General features: G+C 43.5%; 1 protein-coding gene across 1 annotated transcript; it reads right to left on the bottom strand.

The window, feature by feature from the left end:
- Window positions 1-3,343: 3,343 nt before the first annotated feature.
- ADSSL1 (adenylosuccinate synthase like 1) lies at window positions 3,344-17,070 on the bottom strand (the record flags this gene model as incomplete). The annotated part of the gene is made up of 12 exons (XM_009076337.1): window positions 3,344-3,580; window positions 5,120-5,269; window positions 6,537-6,634; window positions 9,536-9,660; window positions 10,442-10,596; window positions 11,719-11,845; window positions 12,336-12,417; window positions 12,783-12,890; window positions 13,366-13,432; window positions 14,435-14,485; window positions 15,584-15,646; window positions 16,968-17,070. Coding segments are annotated over 12 exons (1,182 nt in total), but the record flags the coding sequence as incomplete, so codon positions are not given.
- Window positions 17,071-17,354: the final 284 nt, after the last annotated feature.

Here is a 17,354-nt window from a genome sequence, read left to right on the forward strand (position 1 = left end):
CTAACAGTGTTTGTCTGGAACCCACTACAGTTTGGAGGAGATAATTATTTATCTGCCTTTTCTTTCTGTCAGTGCTGCTGCTGAGGAGCTACATGGAGTTCACATCAGCTGTTCTGCGCCAGCTGTCGTGGCAAGAACATCTTTGAATCCATTTTTCTTCCATGGACCCATTGGTCTCTCAGGTGAGCTAACCAGAGATGACTAACCAGAATTCCCATGGTAAAGGTGGATCCATGCTCAGACTGTAGATGGGAAAGTCTGACAAACTTTATTCAGGAAATATTAAATCAGGTTTTTGTATCAAATGTCTTTTGCCCAAGAAGAAAAGAGAACTAGAGACCAAGCACTGTTACTTTAAATTGGTTTTAATATGCCTTTCAGGACAAAATAAACAGGTGTAGATCCAAAATCATCTGGAAAAAAATCTGCATAAGGTGTAAGCAGAGATTGCATATCACTACGGAAATGCTTCATTTTCTTTCCTTATATAAAGTGCCTTATGCCAGGACTGTAAGACCAGAGAGAGCCAAATTAAAAGTTACAAAAGCTTCCAAATCCTCTCCTGCACGTGGTGGGAAGTGTCTGCCTGACCAGGAAGGCCACAGGGGAAGTGTAAGAACATTTAGCAAAGATATTCATGTGCAGGAGTGAATTAGTAATCGCTGCTTTTAAAAACCTCTAATCTTGACTACAAATCATGGCGTTTTTATATGTTACCCTTATTTTTCCATTCAGATATCTAACAGGATGATGCATCAACCAGCTTTATTCATTACTCTTGCTTTTGGCTGGGGAAGAAAAGTAGTTAAGTTCATCACAGAGATACTTATGAAATAAAATTCCAAACAATACAAAATAATATACATGGGCAAACAGCCAAAATGAAAGGAAATGTACAGTAAAATGTCCCTGTTAAGCACAGTGTCACTCAGGAGATTAAAGAGGTTCTTGACCAAAGCCTGAGCTTACACTGAACTCAATGGCAACGCATGAAATCTAACAGGAGGAGAATTTTCATGTAAAAACTCCATGCTATGAAATGAAATGCATATTTTTCTTTTGCCAACAGAGTAAATCATGAGATAATTAACTGCCTATTATATCACGCCCCTCACAGCATCGTCCCTGGGGTCTGATGAAGCCCTGAGAGCAAAGCCAGGCCCTGTGGGTCCAGTGGAGACAATGGAAACTGGAAAGATGAGGTGACCAAGAGAAAAAAATCCTGTGAAAACTAATCTCTAAACCCTATTACCTTCAATATGCCAAATCCTTAGAGTTGCTCATTTAATCCAGTCATGCAGCACACGGAGTGGCTCATTAGTCATTGTGGACTTGGCCTATAAATCAACCAAAGTTTATACATAGAGGCAACTTCCCAGCACAAATGCACTGATGAAGATGAGGCCAAGAAAAGGAACAGCTCTAGGTCGTTCAGAAGGCAAATGCCACGAGGTTAAGCCATGTGAAAACAAAACCTAATTAACTCTACCTCCAAGCATCTTCCTGCTTAAATCACCTCCTATAAACGAGGCACATTTGTAGTAATTAGCACTCACCAAGCACCTTGCAGAAGGGCTTTGCAAACATTAAGCAAGGTCAGAATTCTCATTGCTCCTTCATTAGAACACCCATAAATACAATGGGGAGAGCTTCTTCATCAGTTCAGAGCAAGGACTGCAGGGCTCAAGGCAGTGACCTCCAAAAAACAGTGGAGAAGAGGTGAGGATGTTGCTAACAGCTGTTTTAAAGGTTGCAAAAACAGCAGCAGGGAGGGGAAACAACTTGTCAAACATGGACCAAGGAGCTGCAGCTGAATTAAGGATTCACAGCTTTGGGCTCTATGTTTTTCTAGAGAAAAAGGGTATTTGCTTGTGGCATAAAGCCTGAGTTGGTGATGAACTGGGCCAGGAAGAGACTGTGCCACAGCTGGAGGGTGTAAGAATTCTGCCTTACAAGCAGCAATAGATCCAGAAACATCTCAATTTAAAGACTTTGCACTGCTACTTTTGTGGCACAAATGGCTTTGAACATCATCTGCTATTTCATTTTGAGTGAGAAAAGACCAAGGGGATGAATATGACACTAGATCTTCCACACAGGTTTTCCTTCTCCCCCAGCTCTGGTGCAGAGTTGTTGTTATATTCTGCCCTTGGAGTTCCCCTCTCAGAAAAGGGATATTTGCACACACTACATAATAGCATTTCTGGGGTTGTGATGCCACTTCCACAGCCCCTGGGAATGATACAAAAGCATTGTTGTAGACATAGAAAAGAAACATTCACTCAGAAAACTCCACAATTAGGGAATAACCTCATCTCTAGTGTTTTTTTTCCCCCTCTACAAGAGGGAGATCTTTTATTTTTGAGAGCCCTTGATGCATAACCATTATAAATCAGCTCAACAAAAGAAATCCAAGTATATTCTTGAAAATTGTGAGACCTCTCCCTGGCTTTCCACATGTCCCAGCCCTGGCTGCCACATGTCATCCCCTTCTATTTTTAGGCATTCCATTTTGCTGAGGAAGGTCAAAACGTGTGAGGGGTGTAAATACTGCAGCAGTTACAGTTGAGTCACGCAGTGATTTATTCTTGGAAACCTAGGAGCTGTGGAAGCAACTGCCTTCCAGAGCTGCAAGGCCCAAGTTCCTCAAGTGAGAACTACAAGAAAGCTTTGCAAACTACACTCAGAGCACTGACAGGAGGAAAGGGCCCAGGTTCAGGGAGAAAACAGTGTGCTGTCTCAGCTCCACTCGCCCCATGTGTTTTGTGCCCTGAGGACTCTCTTCCTTCTGCCTTCACTCACTCCTTTCTTACTGCTTAAAATACAGGCTGACAGTCTGCACTGCCTGTTAGCACACAGGATGGTTCAAAGAACTGTTAGACAGGTCCAATTCCTCCAGCTGAGCCCTCTCCAGATGTTCTCAAGCACTGGGATAGGCTTTGTGACAGAAGAATTGCAGCTGCTCTCCCTTCGTTTCAGTGGGCTACTGAAAATCATGGTGTAAAAGTGATAGATAACTGTGTTTGCTTTGCTTTGTGCAGTGAAAAATGCCTCTCTGGCTTTGCTGTTAGTCTGGATAATTGCACCAGTTTAGGGGCAGGATATCTGTCTTAGCACTGCCAACACAGGGACTCAGACAGTTCAACACATGAAGCTGAAGAACAATTCCAAGCTTCACAATTCTAAAGTTACCCAAGAACTACTGGAAAAAGGCTTGATACTGGTTTCAGCAAGAAGAAAGAACTCTAAAATCGGTATAAAGTACATGGACCAAATCCTGAACAAATATGATTTCCTTATTTTGTTAAGAACTCTTTGACTTTTTTTTTTGATGGTCACCAAGGAGATTTTACACTGAATTTACTGAGAACTTCAATCAAATGTCACAATACAGAATATATGTTGTGTTTATATTCAATTCCTAGAAGAACCTGTTGGGTTTAAATAGCATTTCCATTCGAGGAGGAAGCAGTAAGGATCAGATGAATGCCAAGTTGTGCTTCTCATCACTGGATTTCTTCATTAGCTTAAAACAGCTGGATCATCGACTCTCTGGATTTTCCAACTCCAACCCATTTAACTAGGGAGGAAAACACATCTGTTAGGATAATTACCCAGAGTAAATATCATAATCAATGAACTGGAATAATTGTCACCTTTCATCAAGCTTCACTGCAAACTGACCAACTTTGGGGAAGAGGTTTCATTGTCAAAAATCACTTTACTCCAGCTGGACTAGAAGCGCAATGTACTGAAGTTTGAAAGTGTGAGGGGATTACACCACAAACACAAAGCATTGCAGGTGGAAGGGCCTGGCAGAAGGTCAGGGATGGTTTATTGCAGGTTTCACTGCAATTGTCTTGAGTGACAAGATGTTTAGCTGCATCCCTGCAGGGAGGAAACCAGAGCTCTGCCAAACTGATGTGGAGCAGGAGACAGTGATACCCATGGGCTGCCACTGTTAAATACAGGGCTGCAATTACAACCGTTATGTACTGTGAGCAGCCACCCCAAATTCCACACTGTAACTGGGCCATCACAGTTTTATTGCCCATGGGTACTACAGAACTGGCTGTAGAATCATAGAATTTAAGGGTTGGAATGGCCCTGACAGATCATCCAGCCCCAACCCCTGCCCTGGGCAGGGACACCTCCCACCAGAGCAGGTTGCTCAAGGCTCAGCCAACCAGGCTGTGAACACTGCCAGAGCTGGGGCAGCCACAGCCTCCCTGGGCAACCTGGGACAGTGTCTCACCAGGTAGGTAGGTCTCCTTTAGCCACCAAGGCCACCACTCTGAGAACCAGAGAAATAACCTAAGGGGAACTTGATTTCCACATCCCATCACCCACATCTGTGTCCTTGACCACACACAGGTCATTCACTGAGTTTCAGGTCCTTCCTGATCCCTAGGAACAATACTGGCATCACCACAGTTGTAACTAGCCCATACTCCTCTGATGTGACTTCTGAGGTGCTTCAAGGAAAATAAAAGCACACATGCCAGCTCTCTAAGCTTGCTGCTGTGAAAATTCCCTGGCAAAGTCCACCACTGGTGCCACACCTAGCTCTTGGCACCTCCAGAGCTGTAGCAGCTAGATGTGAGAAACACTGAATGGTTTGACCTTTGGAGGCTGATGATGTTAAGATTCTCATCTTTCCAAAGGGGCAGAACTGGGCTAAACAATCCTGTATCTGTTATGCAATATGTCTCCTTTATGAGTAAGAATGGAAAACCAAACCAAAACAAATCTATGTTCAAAGAGGGATCCTGTAAAAGACAGAGAGAAAAGAAGAGATGGGGGCAGTAGGTCAAGTACACGCTGAAATATGGTGCACAGACCCTAAGTTTTCACTGACAGAAGGTGACAATTTGCCAAGAACAACACATGTTGATCTTTCCTCTGGTTAAATCCATGTCAGCAGCAGCTTGAAGCTCTGCAGACTTGCCTACAGAACACCTCCCTTTGCTGCTTCTTGGCAAGGTGTTACCCCATCAGCCCAACCACTGGGACCTCCACTGCCTCCTGCCCAAATCAAGCCACTCCCAGTTGAACACTTGGACAGAGCTGTGCCTGCCAGCTGTGACATCCTCCTATGGACATCTACAGAAAGGTTTACCTGGCACACCAACGTGGTTTTCCACACAGCGGATGTAGTTCTGGGCCTTGGGTGGGAGGTCCTCCCATTTTCGTGCTCCAGTTGTGTCAGCCTTCCACCCAGGCATTGTTTCATACTCTACTTCCACCTTCTGTAGGATCTCCTGGTTAGCTGTGGGGGAACAGTTTTTATCACAATTGATTTTTAGCTGCTCCACCTTAACAGAACACACCTATGGGCTTTGACCAACAATCTTGTAACATTTAAAATCTAATACATGAAAAAACAGCATTTCTACTGGTTTCTTCATTCATTCACTCATTCATTCTTAATTTAGGTTCATTTCTGATACTTAGGTAGATGATCATAGAATTTTAGGTGTTGGAATAGACCTTAGAGATCACCCAGTCCCAACCCCCTGCCCTGGGCAGAGACATCTCCCACCAGAGCAGGTTGCTCAAGGCTTCATCCAGCCTGGCTTTGAACTGATAAGTGGGTTCAAGAGGATCCAGGAATCCAGTTTCCTCTTCTAAAAACTGTCAACAGAGTCAACAACAACACTACAGGATGATTTGGGAGGAAATTGATGTTTTGAGGTTTACAGTGCTTCCACTTTTTCATTCAGATTTGCATCTAATAAGACAAGAGACAGGAGACAAGAGTAGGCAAGGCAGTACTGTCTCCAATGTTTCTATCTTCATGGAACAGGGATAAAAATCTCAGATGTTTGCAAGCTTTTCCCCACTGGAATTCTCCCTGTGCCCACAGCCAGGAACTACCTTTAACTTCATTCAGGCTATTGCCAGTGACACAGTCTCTGACTTCAGCCTTGCAGACTTTCAGACTCCTGGTGTTGCCAATAAAAAAGTCTAACTGGGCAAGACAGAGGTTTTATTTGCCCTGAGCTTCTTGCCATTGTACACACAGACTCAAGGGAAATGGGAAATGCCAATGTACTGGTACAGCCACTTTTACACCCATTCTGCAGCTCCACAAACTGCTGTAGAAGGTCTAAGTGAAAAAGCAATGAAGCCTGATTTTACAGAGCAAATAGTCTTTCCAAACAGGTGTTAACAGGCAGGAAAGAGAAAAAAGTGAACATAGATCACAGAACCATCAAGGTTGGAGGAGACCTCTAAGATCACCCAGTCCAACCATTAACCTGTTACTGCTGGAACTCCTAAACCCTAAACCAGATCCTCCAGCACCAGATCCAGAAGCCTCTTACACACCTCCAGGGATGGTGACTCTACCACCTCCCTGGGCAATATCCCAGGGCCTCAACACCCCAACAGGGAAAACATTTCTCCTCACATCCAATCTGACTCTGCCCTGGCTCAGCTCAAGGCCATTCCCTCTATCCTCTCCCTGCAGCCCTGGCAGGACACACATCCCCCACCTCTCTCCAGTCCCTGTCAGAGGGTGGTTAACAACTTACCTGGAAAATATGGAATTCTTTTTCCACCCAACTTGTAGGCAACACCAATTTTAATTTCATCAAGGACATCAAGAATATCCAGTTTTGTTAATGCCAAACTGCACAGAAAAACACCAGTTAGAGTTACACACATGATAAATCTCCTCTTTAATACTTCCCACTTGTCTTTTTGTTTCCTTTCTAGTTTTGTCATCCCAAATCCAGCTCAGGCAGCCCAGCCAGCAGAAATACATGTGTGTTACACTATGAACATTGCTGATTGAGTTCATGTCTCTGGGGTGATGTCTGAGTTACTGCAGCAGGATGTTCTGTCTTGGAATGGGGTAAAACAACTTGAGCAATGCCCTATTTGCAAAGCTGCCAGTGGTGGATGGAGAAGGGATTGTCATGCTGCTTTTGGGGCTGGATAATGCTGAAAACAGTTTGACTCATCAATCCCAAAGTTAAACATGCTGAGAGTGAGAGGAAGATATGGTAAACCTGGTAAAGGAACAAACAAATGATGCTACTGATAACTTATCCAAAGCTCCTGAGCTGACACAGCCTGAAGACATCTGACTGACACTCAGTCACTTTAGACTAGCCCAGTCCCAAATTTTAAGGGTCTTATAACATATCCCTCCTTGGAGTTATGTGTGGAGATTCCTCCTTGGAGTGGGGACACCCCTCAAGGTCACTCCATGAGGCTGAGCCAAAGAGATCTGCCCATGGTTGTTGGTTTGGGTGAGTAACATCAATCTCTGCTCAATAATTGCTTTTGTAGCTTCAATATTGCTTCGTAGTGCACTAGATTAGAATAGTTGTTAGAGCTCCTATACTGTATAATAAATAATTCTGATTCAAATCTTTTTCTCTGATCATTCTCAGAATAAATCATATCCATTTGCATAATTATCTCTGGTTTTCCATCCTTAATCCCTGCAGGGCAAAGCTGTACAAAGGTTCAGTTCCACCTGTATAATCCTTTAGACACAAACAGGTTACACAGTTTGGATCCAACCCCCCAGACTCCTCTCTGAGGAGTTCAGAAAGAAGGGGGAACTTTCTGCACCTCGGGAGCTTCTCGAACAGACTTTGTATGGAAACAATAGTCTAGACTTGCTAAAATTCTCAGTAGCTAAGGGTTTAGACAGGTATGTGCATGTGATAGTCCAAGCTACATGTGCTCAGTGAGGGTGTGGTGAATGCAAGGATTAAATGACAAGACCTTTTTGGGGGAAAAAAAGCAGCATAGAGCCAGTTCTTCAGCTTTTTAGAAGCTTTTACCGCCCCATGTTTAACTACCACAGTTACCAGAGATGACAGTTTTGTTGCTAGAAGTGCAGTAATTATATATCACTACATTACAGAGTATAGAACTGAAACAGAAGGAAAACTAATGCCTTACTAAAACTATTTCTACATAAAATGGAGCAAACTTTAACTAGTAAGTTAAAGCAAAATATGAATCCAAGTGAAAAAAAAATAGTTTCAAATCCCTTATGATAAATTAATGGACAAAGATCATTGTTCCTTTGTAACATCAGTAGCATAAACAATACGAAATCTCAGTTTATAAGATGGAAAATGCCCAAGGTCATGTGTTTGTATAGACAAAGTTTGCCTGAATACATAAGTCTAGACTTTATATGAACAAATCTAATGAAACTTTTGCAGCTTAATCTGAAAATACAGATTGGTAATGAGCTATAAATCCATGGCTTGTGATAGTCATTAGCATTTTAACATTAAACATAAGCTAGTTTGATGGCATTATCATAGAATCATAGAACCAACAGGGTTGGAAAATATCTCCAAGATCACAAAGTCCAACCCTACCGTGGTCACTAGGCCATGGCACTAAGTGCCACATCCAGTCTCATCTTGGAAACCTCCAGGGATGGTGAATCCCCCACCTCCCTGGGCAGCACATTCCAATGCCTGAGCACTCTCTCTGTAAAAAAACTCTTCCTAATAGCCAACCTAAACCTCTCCTGGCAGAGCTTGAGTCTGTGCCCTCTTGTCCTGCTGCTGGTTGCCTGGGAGAAGAGACCAACCCCCACCTGACTCCAACCTCCTGTCAGGGAGTGGCAGAGGGTGATAAGGTCTCCCCTGAGCCTCCTCTTCTCCAGGCTGAACACCCCTAGCTGCCTCATAGGACTTATGGTCACGAGCTCCTTTAAACATCCATTTGTCCTTTAAAATGCTAATTTCATCTATATTTTGAATGATAAAATGATTTATCAACCAAGCAAGTCAGTCCCAAAGACAATAAATCTCAGCCCATTCAAAGCAGAAGTTATAATAAAGCATTTGAATGCACCTCTGTAAATAAATTAAGCTGTTGGAACTGGAATGAAAGTTGTGTCAGTCACTGTACACTTGGTGTCACTCCATTTATGAGGTTCCAAAGGATGCAGAGTTTGTCCTACAAGTAGTACCCACTAGAGCCAATCCAAGCTCAAACCCAGGGGGTTTTAGATCAAGGCACAAGGCAGTATGAAAATACTGGATTGAGAACTCTAGAGCAAACTGTTAGAAAACCAATACAATGATCCAATCTACACTGGTCATCTGATCACAGAGTCAGTCAGGTTGGAAGGGACCACAATGGTCATCTGGTCCCACCTCCCTGCTCAGGCAGGGCCAGCCCAGAGCACATGGCTCAGGGTTGTGTCCAGAGGGCTCTGGAACATCTTAGTGAGGGAGAATCCACAACCTCTCTGGGCAATGTGTTCAGTGCTCAGTGACTGCACAGCAAAGAAGTTCTTAAGTAAGCAACACATCCCCAAAAAAGCACTGCTACGATGTAAAAATCACTTCATTTCAAAGAAAGAAAAATAGGCAAAGGAATTAGCTTATCATTATTAGCATTAAGACAATTCTCTTGCCCAATGTGAATGATTGCATTGCTTAAAATGTAACACTTTACTGGACTTATATTAATGTTACCTACATATTTATTCTGCGAAGCACAAAATTATCCCTTCCAAATGTAGCGCAAAATCTGTGATGCTTACGCAGTGAATCCGTTGATCATATGAGCATATTTCAAAATGACAAGATCTAACCAGCCACAGCGTCTCTTTCTGCCTGTGGTCACTCCCCACTCGTGGCCACGGGACTGTAACAGATCTCCAATTTCCTAGAAGGAGACAGGAAAAAATCCTTATGGCATTTCACTGAGAAACAGATGGAAAACAAATACAAAAAAGAGACAATGGCAAGGAAAATAGAGTTGCTTAATTGTAAAAAGGGCATGGAAGTGTTGGAGCAAGTCCAGAGGAGGCCATGAAGTTGCTAAGACGATTGGAGCATATCCCCTGTGAGGACAGGCTGAGGGAGTTGGGTTTGTTCAGCCTCGAGAAGAGGCTCAGGGGTGACCTCCTGGCTCTCTACACCTCCGGCCAGGGCTGGAGAGAGGTGTGGGATGTGTGTCCTGCCAGGGCTGCAGGGAGAGGATAGAGGGAATGGCCTTGAGCTGAGCCAGGGCAGAGTCAGATTGGATGTGAGGAGAAATGTTTTCCCTGTTGTGGTGTTGAGGCCCTGGGATATTGCCCAGGGAGGTGGTGGAGTCACCATCCCTGGAGGTGTGTAAGAGGTGTCTGATGTGGCACTGGAGGATCTGGTTTAGGGTTTAGTGGTTCCAGCAGTGACAGGTTAATGGTTGGATTTGATGATCTTAGAGTTCTCCAGCCTTGATGGTTCTCTGATTCCATATATCAATATAACATCATCACACTTGTGTTTCTCTCCTCTGATCAAAAATACCTCAAGTTCACAATGCAATTCTCTCCTCTTCTCTAGTGCACTTGCTCAGTGTGATTATCACAGTGCTTCTTTTTCACTGGTCCACCCTTACCCCATTCCAATGACTCTTACTTGTGGGCAACTGTACATATTGCATTCTGTAACATAAAACCTACGTTAATCTGCTCCGTGGGGAAGGCTCCAATCCCCACCCTGGTGGTGTATGCCTTCACCACTCCATACACATCACCCACGTGCTGGGGAGGAACTCCAAGCCCAGTGCACACACCACCCACGGTGCAGTTTGAGGAGGTCACGAAGGGATATGTGCCTGCCAGAGAAACAACAGAGTTTCAGCAGTAACAAAGACTGATCTTCCTTTAACAGCTCATGTTTTCACCTCTCTGCTTGGCTTTAAAGTTAACTGAAACAGCAGCCAAAGAGTGGGACAAATTCATCCATCTTTTAACCTTCACTGAGGATTGCCCACGAGGGAGAAATTTAAAGGCATCTCCCTACTGTGTCCATTAGGCACTGAATCTATTCTGAGATGCTACTCCTGTGCAAAGCTTTTTTCAATGTCCTGTGTATCACAGAAAGTATTTCCACTGCATCCGCAGAGAGCCTGGTAAAGGTCACAGTCTGACATTCCCAGAGCTCTACACAAGTGGCTCTGAGTATCTGCCACAATTTGTCTAAGTCTTAAGAGGTTACCCATAACCTCTACAGTGTCACTCTGGATTGGAGAATCTCTCCAGTACTTCATTTTGTCTTCATTGAGACCCAAGTGCTTTAATTAATTAGACTTTTGGTAAGGCAGCAGAGCAGAGACCAACTGGAGAAGACTTACAAATTACCAGTTTAGTCCTCTTTCAACTACTGAGGAATTCCCTCAGCAGCAGGGACATAAGGGCACAGACTCAAGCTCTGCCAGGGGAGGGTTAGGTTGGCTATTAGGAAGAGATTTTTTACAGAGAAAGTGCTCAGGCATTGGAATGTGCTGCCCAGGGAGGTGGTGGATTCACCATCTCTGGAGGTTTTCAAGCTGAGACTGGATGTGGCACTTAGTGCCATGGTCTAGTGACCACGGTAGGGTTGGACTTGATGATCTTGGAGGTCTTTTCCAACCTGGTTGATTCTATGATTCAATGATTCACTGCAATGAGTGCCTGGATCATATGGAAATGTGCACACACATTTCCAAGTAATAAAGACAGGAATATCTGGAGTGAAGTTTCAATTCCACTGCAAGCGACTTCAATACTTAAACCCTAAGTGCTTAATCCTGTTAATGATACAATCTCTGCCTTACTGTGTTTACTTCTGGGAGATCTGTCCCTATCAAGCAAAGACTGTTTTTTTTTCTCTATTTCCCTGCTGTTTGCAAAGCTGCTATGAACACAAAATAAAACTGATCTCTTGGGAGTTAAACTGAGTTTAGAACATAACTTACCAAAGTCAATATCAAGTAATGCTGCATTGGCTCCTTCAACCAATATCTTCTTTGGGGAGCCATGAAGAGCTTCATACATGAAGTACACACCATCTCGAACCATGGGTCTGATTTTTTCAGCATAGCCCTGCAAATTGAGCACAAATATCAGCTTCCCCAGGCAATGCCTGGAAGCAGGGAACACTGTGCTCCCTTTGGAAAGACAAAACACACAGATAAGGATAACACTCCAGCCTCAATAACTCTGTTTCCCTGAAAAACACAACTGTCAGCATCTATTCTATTGGAAACAAATCAATCTATTGGAGCACTGACATAAGAAATCATGACCTAATATGGCATTAGAATGCCCTAATTTCTGTTCCATTTCTATGCAGAGATGTGGCATAACTACCAAATGTTGTTGCTATGGTCTCTACATGGTGTGTCTATAGTATAGACAAACTGAGTGGGACTTGGAAATGTGCAAGCACCAAAAGAAATTAGAGATGACTCCTCTGGAGTATTAGAGAACATATTGTTGGTCACAAAGGGACTTTAAATGACACCAACTATTAATCTTTTATTCTGTACTTTCCATGACACTGAAGAAACATGACAAGTGTTAAACCTCTTACCTTTAGCTTTTTCAATTGTCCTTCTGTATCTATTTCCAGTGTGGGAAACATTGACTTGTATTGCTGTGCTAGGTTTTTAAATCTGTAAAATAGTCAAGTTGGGTCTGTGAGAAACTTTTTCACTGCTCACAGAACCTTGGGCAAAATACTAGTTTATATTACACACAGTATAGACTAAGAGCTATATGGAGGAAACACCCAGGACTTGGTTACCTCAACCAGTGCATTTCCCAGTGTATAAAACTGGATTTTAAATGAGGAGAAACTCTGAAGTGCAGGAAATAAATAAATACACACACACACACATATTCCTTCCCATTTTCTTCTCCTTCTAGACAATTTACAGACAAAATTCAGACACATCTTGGAAAACAACCTCGTAAAATCCAATCTATCAGCCAAAATGTATCACTCCACCCTAATATTTAGACAGGAAAATAGTTGTACCTTGAAGAAAACTCATCAAAGTCAGAGAGGAGGTCACAAACCCGAAGGCCTGTCCGAGCAGCTTTGGAAGAATATGTTGGTCCAATCCCTTTCTTTGTTGTGCCAATACTAAATGAAAACAAACATCCCCCCCAAACTTGAATAAATATAGGCAAAAAATACAGTTTATGCCAATTAATTTTGTTTCAAGGTCTTCAGTTGACCATATATTGAGCAGGGAGTCTGAGATATGAGAAGATGATAAAGTTAAATGGATGATAAATATAGAGATACAGATAAATATATGTATAAATAATAAAGATGCAAACATAAATATATAGATATACATAAATAATACCTAAATAATGAACATACAGGAACTTCGAGGCTTTGCATAAGGACTGAGCTGTTTGTGGCATGCAGAAAAGCACAAGGCCTCGAGCCACTGAGTCTGTTCACTGACACAAGCAGGAGCAAAGCAGGCACAGCATCAGTCACAAGGCTCTTTAGAGACACATTCCCTTTCTGTTTTCCAACCTCACAGCAGGTTTTTTTTTCCAATTTGCATAGCTGTTAGTGAAATGAGGGTGTTGAAAATATTTACTTTTTGCCTTCTTGTGCTTGCCTCTGCACTTCCTGGAGCCCATCTACTGCCTGGTGAAAGTCAAACACTGCGGAGGGAAAGCAAATGGACAGAGTGGGACACACAGGAGAGAAAAACAGCCTTTAAAACACACATATCCATGATTTCAAAGCACTGTTGCTGCCACTGACTGTACACAGAGCTCCTCAAGTGAAAACAGAGCAAGTATTCCTTAAACACTGGAAAAACGGAGAACATAATCTCCCCTCATGTCCACACTCATAGAATCATAGAATTTAAGGGTTGGAATGGACCTTAGAGATCATCCAGCCCCAACCCCCAGCCCCAGCCACCCAACCTGGGACAGTGTCTCACCACCCTCACAGGGAAAACTTCTGCCTAACATCTAACCTAAATTTCCCCACCTTCAATTTGTGCCCATTGCCCCTTGTCCTGTCCCTGCAGCTCCTAACACAGATCCCTCTGCAGCTTCCCTGGAGCCCCTTCAGCTCCTGGAAGGTGCTCTGAGGTCTCCACACAACCTTCTCTTCTCCAGGCTCAACAGCCCCAACTCCCTCAGCCTGTCCTCATAGGGGAGATGCTCCAGTGCTCTTAGCAACTTCGTGGCCTCCTCTGCACTTGCTCCAACAGTTCCATGTCCTTCTTACACTGAGGACACCAGAACTGTGTGCAGTATTCCAGGTGGGTCTCACCAGAGCAGAGCAGAGGGGGAGAATCACCTCTATTGACCTGCTGCCCACACTGCTGTGGCTCAGCCCAGGCCTGGGTTGGTCTCTGGGCTGAGCTCACACAGCAGCTCATGCTGAGCTTCTCATCTACTGTCACTCCCAAGTCTTTCTCCTCACTGCTGGTTTCAATGACTTCCCTACCCAATCTGTAGCTGTGCCTGGGATTGCCCCTTATCCCGTCACTGCAGCTCCTAAGGAATTCCATTGGTATGTTTGGGACACGCATCACACACAGCAGTTCCATTAGATCAAATACATCACAGGTCTCTGCACTAACTTAGTTTAGCATCATGACCTAAGCAACAGTTTGAGGTCTTTTCCCCCCTTCAGTCATCACTTACCTATATGAGCTCTATCTGATATAATCAGCCTTTTCTCCCAGTCTTTCAAACCTGTCAGAAGACATAAACAAAGGTAGGATTTCAGCTGTGCTCACTGCTCAGGCTTTGACATTGATTTTTAGTTTTTTCTGTCTTTCTTCTAGTCTGGCTTCTTGTTAAGGAACTGGAGATGAAATGGAGAAACCATAATTGAATATCAAATATCAGCAATGTTTCTGTTAAATGTTTCTCACATTTTACTTATCAGCTCTCTCATCCTGGTATGGACAGACTCACTTCTCAATGCCACAATACTGTGAATTACATGCAGTTCTTACTTCAAGGAAAGATACTTGGTTAATTCACCATACAACGCATCCCTCAAACTCCACTTGTGCCACAAACTAGAGAGTTTCAATAGAGAAACAAAACAATTTGAAAAGTAAGGGACCTTAGAAGGTCAGAGAGTCCAAAGCCTTGCTCAAATATATTTGGGCACAGAAACCCTGGGATAAATCACCTCTCTTTGAGGTCAAGGGGAGCTTACCACACATCTTGGGATTTATTTCATAGAATCATGGAATTTTAGGAGTTGGAAAGGACCTTAGAGATCACCCAGCCCCAACCCCCTGCCCTGGGCAGGGACACCTCCCACCAGAGCAGGTTGCTCAAGGCTCAGCCAACCTGGCTGTGAACACTGCCAGGGTTGGGGCAGCCACAGCCTCCCTGGGCAACCTGGGACAGTGTCTCACCACCACAACAGGGAAAACTTCTGCCTAAAATCTAACCTAAATTTCCCCTCCTTCAATTTGTCCCCATTGCCCCTTGTCCTGTCCCTGCAGCTCCTAACACAGATCCCTCTGCAGCTTCCCTGGAGCCTCTTCAGCTCCTGGAAGGTGCTCTGAGGTCTCCACACAACCTTCTCCAATGTGGTAACTTCATCTAATGTGGTATCAAATGCCATAGAACTCCCCGAATCCCACAAAAAGATACCTTTGAAAATACATCTAACGACTCCAACACAACCCAAGATTTTAAATCCTATTTTCCTCATTGTTTAAAATCCAGAATGTTATTGCACTGAATATTTATGGTCAGCATGAACAGCTTACAAAACCCTCAACCTGCATGGCCAAAATAAGGGTAGGTTAAAAATTACTTGATACAAACCTTTCTTTTCATTCTTTTCAGCTTCTTCAAACAGGCCTGGTAAATGTATAACTACTCCGTTACCTTTAGGAACATAAATGAGTTATTTTTAAAGCAAGGACGACAACATTCTTAGCAAGTAAAATACATCAACACTCACTGTCTAAAATTTTAGCTAGAAAATAAAACTCCATTTCTCACAGAGTGACCTTGAGGACTTTTAGGATCAATCCTGAGGTTGGATGAGCAGTTAATAAGCTGCTAAAGTCAAACCCCAGAGCTGGTTGTTTCAGGCTGCTCCACAGTCAGCTGAGCTAAGCGGATTCTTGTCTTTGTTTGTGATGGACTTTGCCCCACGACTTCAGCCTCAATTGTTCACAGGCAACAGCTCAAAGAAGTCTGTGGCCTTAACAAACTGACAAGGCTGTGTGGAACATTTCAGCTTTCTCCATTTGGTTTAAACTGAGCTCAGACTGGAGCTGTAAGGTGTTAGCAATGCCTTCCCCTTGCTTTGGAGCTGCAATACAGAACCCAGGAGCAACGCAGAGCAGAGATGAGGAGGATTCGTGCTGCAGTGGGCTGGAAACAGCTGCTGTCTCCTTCTTGGGAGCACCAGAGATAGATGCATGAGGCTGTCTCAGCCTAAATTTAGCATAATTTAAGTTCTAGCCATTACTAATTGAAAGGGAGGAAATGGGAAAGCAAGACAACACACCATGTTCAGCCGAGGGGAAAAAATCTGCTTCATATATTTCAGTCATCTCTTTGGAAAATAGCAAATGGAACAAAAACTCCAGGACTCACTCAAACGTACACTCATTTCTGTCAGAAAGCATCATAACTTGGACAGGAGGTTTATATTTGCCTACCATTCAAACACGAGTTTCATGTCCAGTAAGCAATGCAAATTTTTGTTTATGATGCCACCTGCATTCAATATCTTCGGAGCAAAACACAACCTCACCCTAAACAGCTGGTGATGTGGCCAAAAAGGAGTCTGTGACAACCTGCCAAGCAGAGTCCTGTATCTTGGGGCCTGTTTCTGGAAGGTCAGGAGAGAGATACCCTGGGGTTTGTGCCCCTAGAGAATAGCACACACATCTCTGAAAGCCCAAAAGGAGTGTGCAAGGAGAGGGTGAGATAAAAACTTGTACCATAAAGCATAAGCAAGAGCAACATGACATGAGGGTGTCCTTGCTTTCAATTTTCTAGCAGCAAAAACTAAACTGACACAGAGTAGCTTTGTATTAAAGCAGCAGTGAAATAGGAACCAAAGAGCTGAAGCCAAAGCAAATCTGAGTGACAGTCACGTATATATGTTTTTCTTCCCCGGTTACTATAAAATCAGTTGCAGCTATCCACTAGACAGTGTTAGCTTACAGAATAAGTGCCAAAATTGTCTTACCAATAAAAGAAATTGCCTTTGGATTAATGATGCCACTAGGAAATAGGTGAAAATCATATTCCTTCCCATCAACGACCACAGTATGACCTGCGTTATTCCCACCCTGAAACGGAGAGAAACAGCACACAAAGGATTAGTGCATCATTCAGAACTCAGCAGATGATTTGACAGGATCACCTGTTTTATTCATACACTCATGTCTTTGGGCACTGTTTTGTTCACCTTGCAGTTTCTTAGCATGCTCAGCATTCTGAAAGGGGCTCGGGCAGGATATTTGTGATGCAGTGTTCACAGCCAGGTTGGCTGAGCCTTGAGCAACCTGCTCTGGTGGGAGGTGTCCCTGCCCAGGGCAGGGGTTGGGGCTGGATCATCTCTAAGCTCCATTCC

This window comes from Acanthisitta chloris, unplaced genomic scaffold (assembly GCF_000695815.1).
Source record: "Acanthisitta chloris isolate BGI_N310 unplaced genomic scaffold, ASM69581v1 scaffold9250, whole genome shotgun sequence".
Classification (NCBI taxonomy): Eukaryota; Metazoa; Chordata; class Aves; order Passeriformes; family Acanthisittidae; genus Acanthisitta; species Acanthisitta chloris.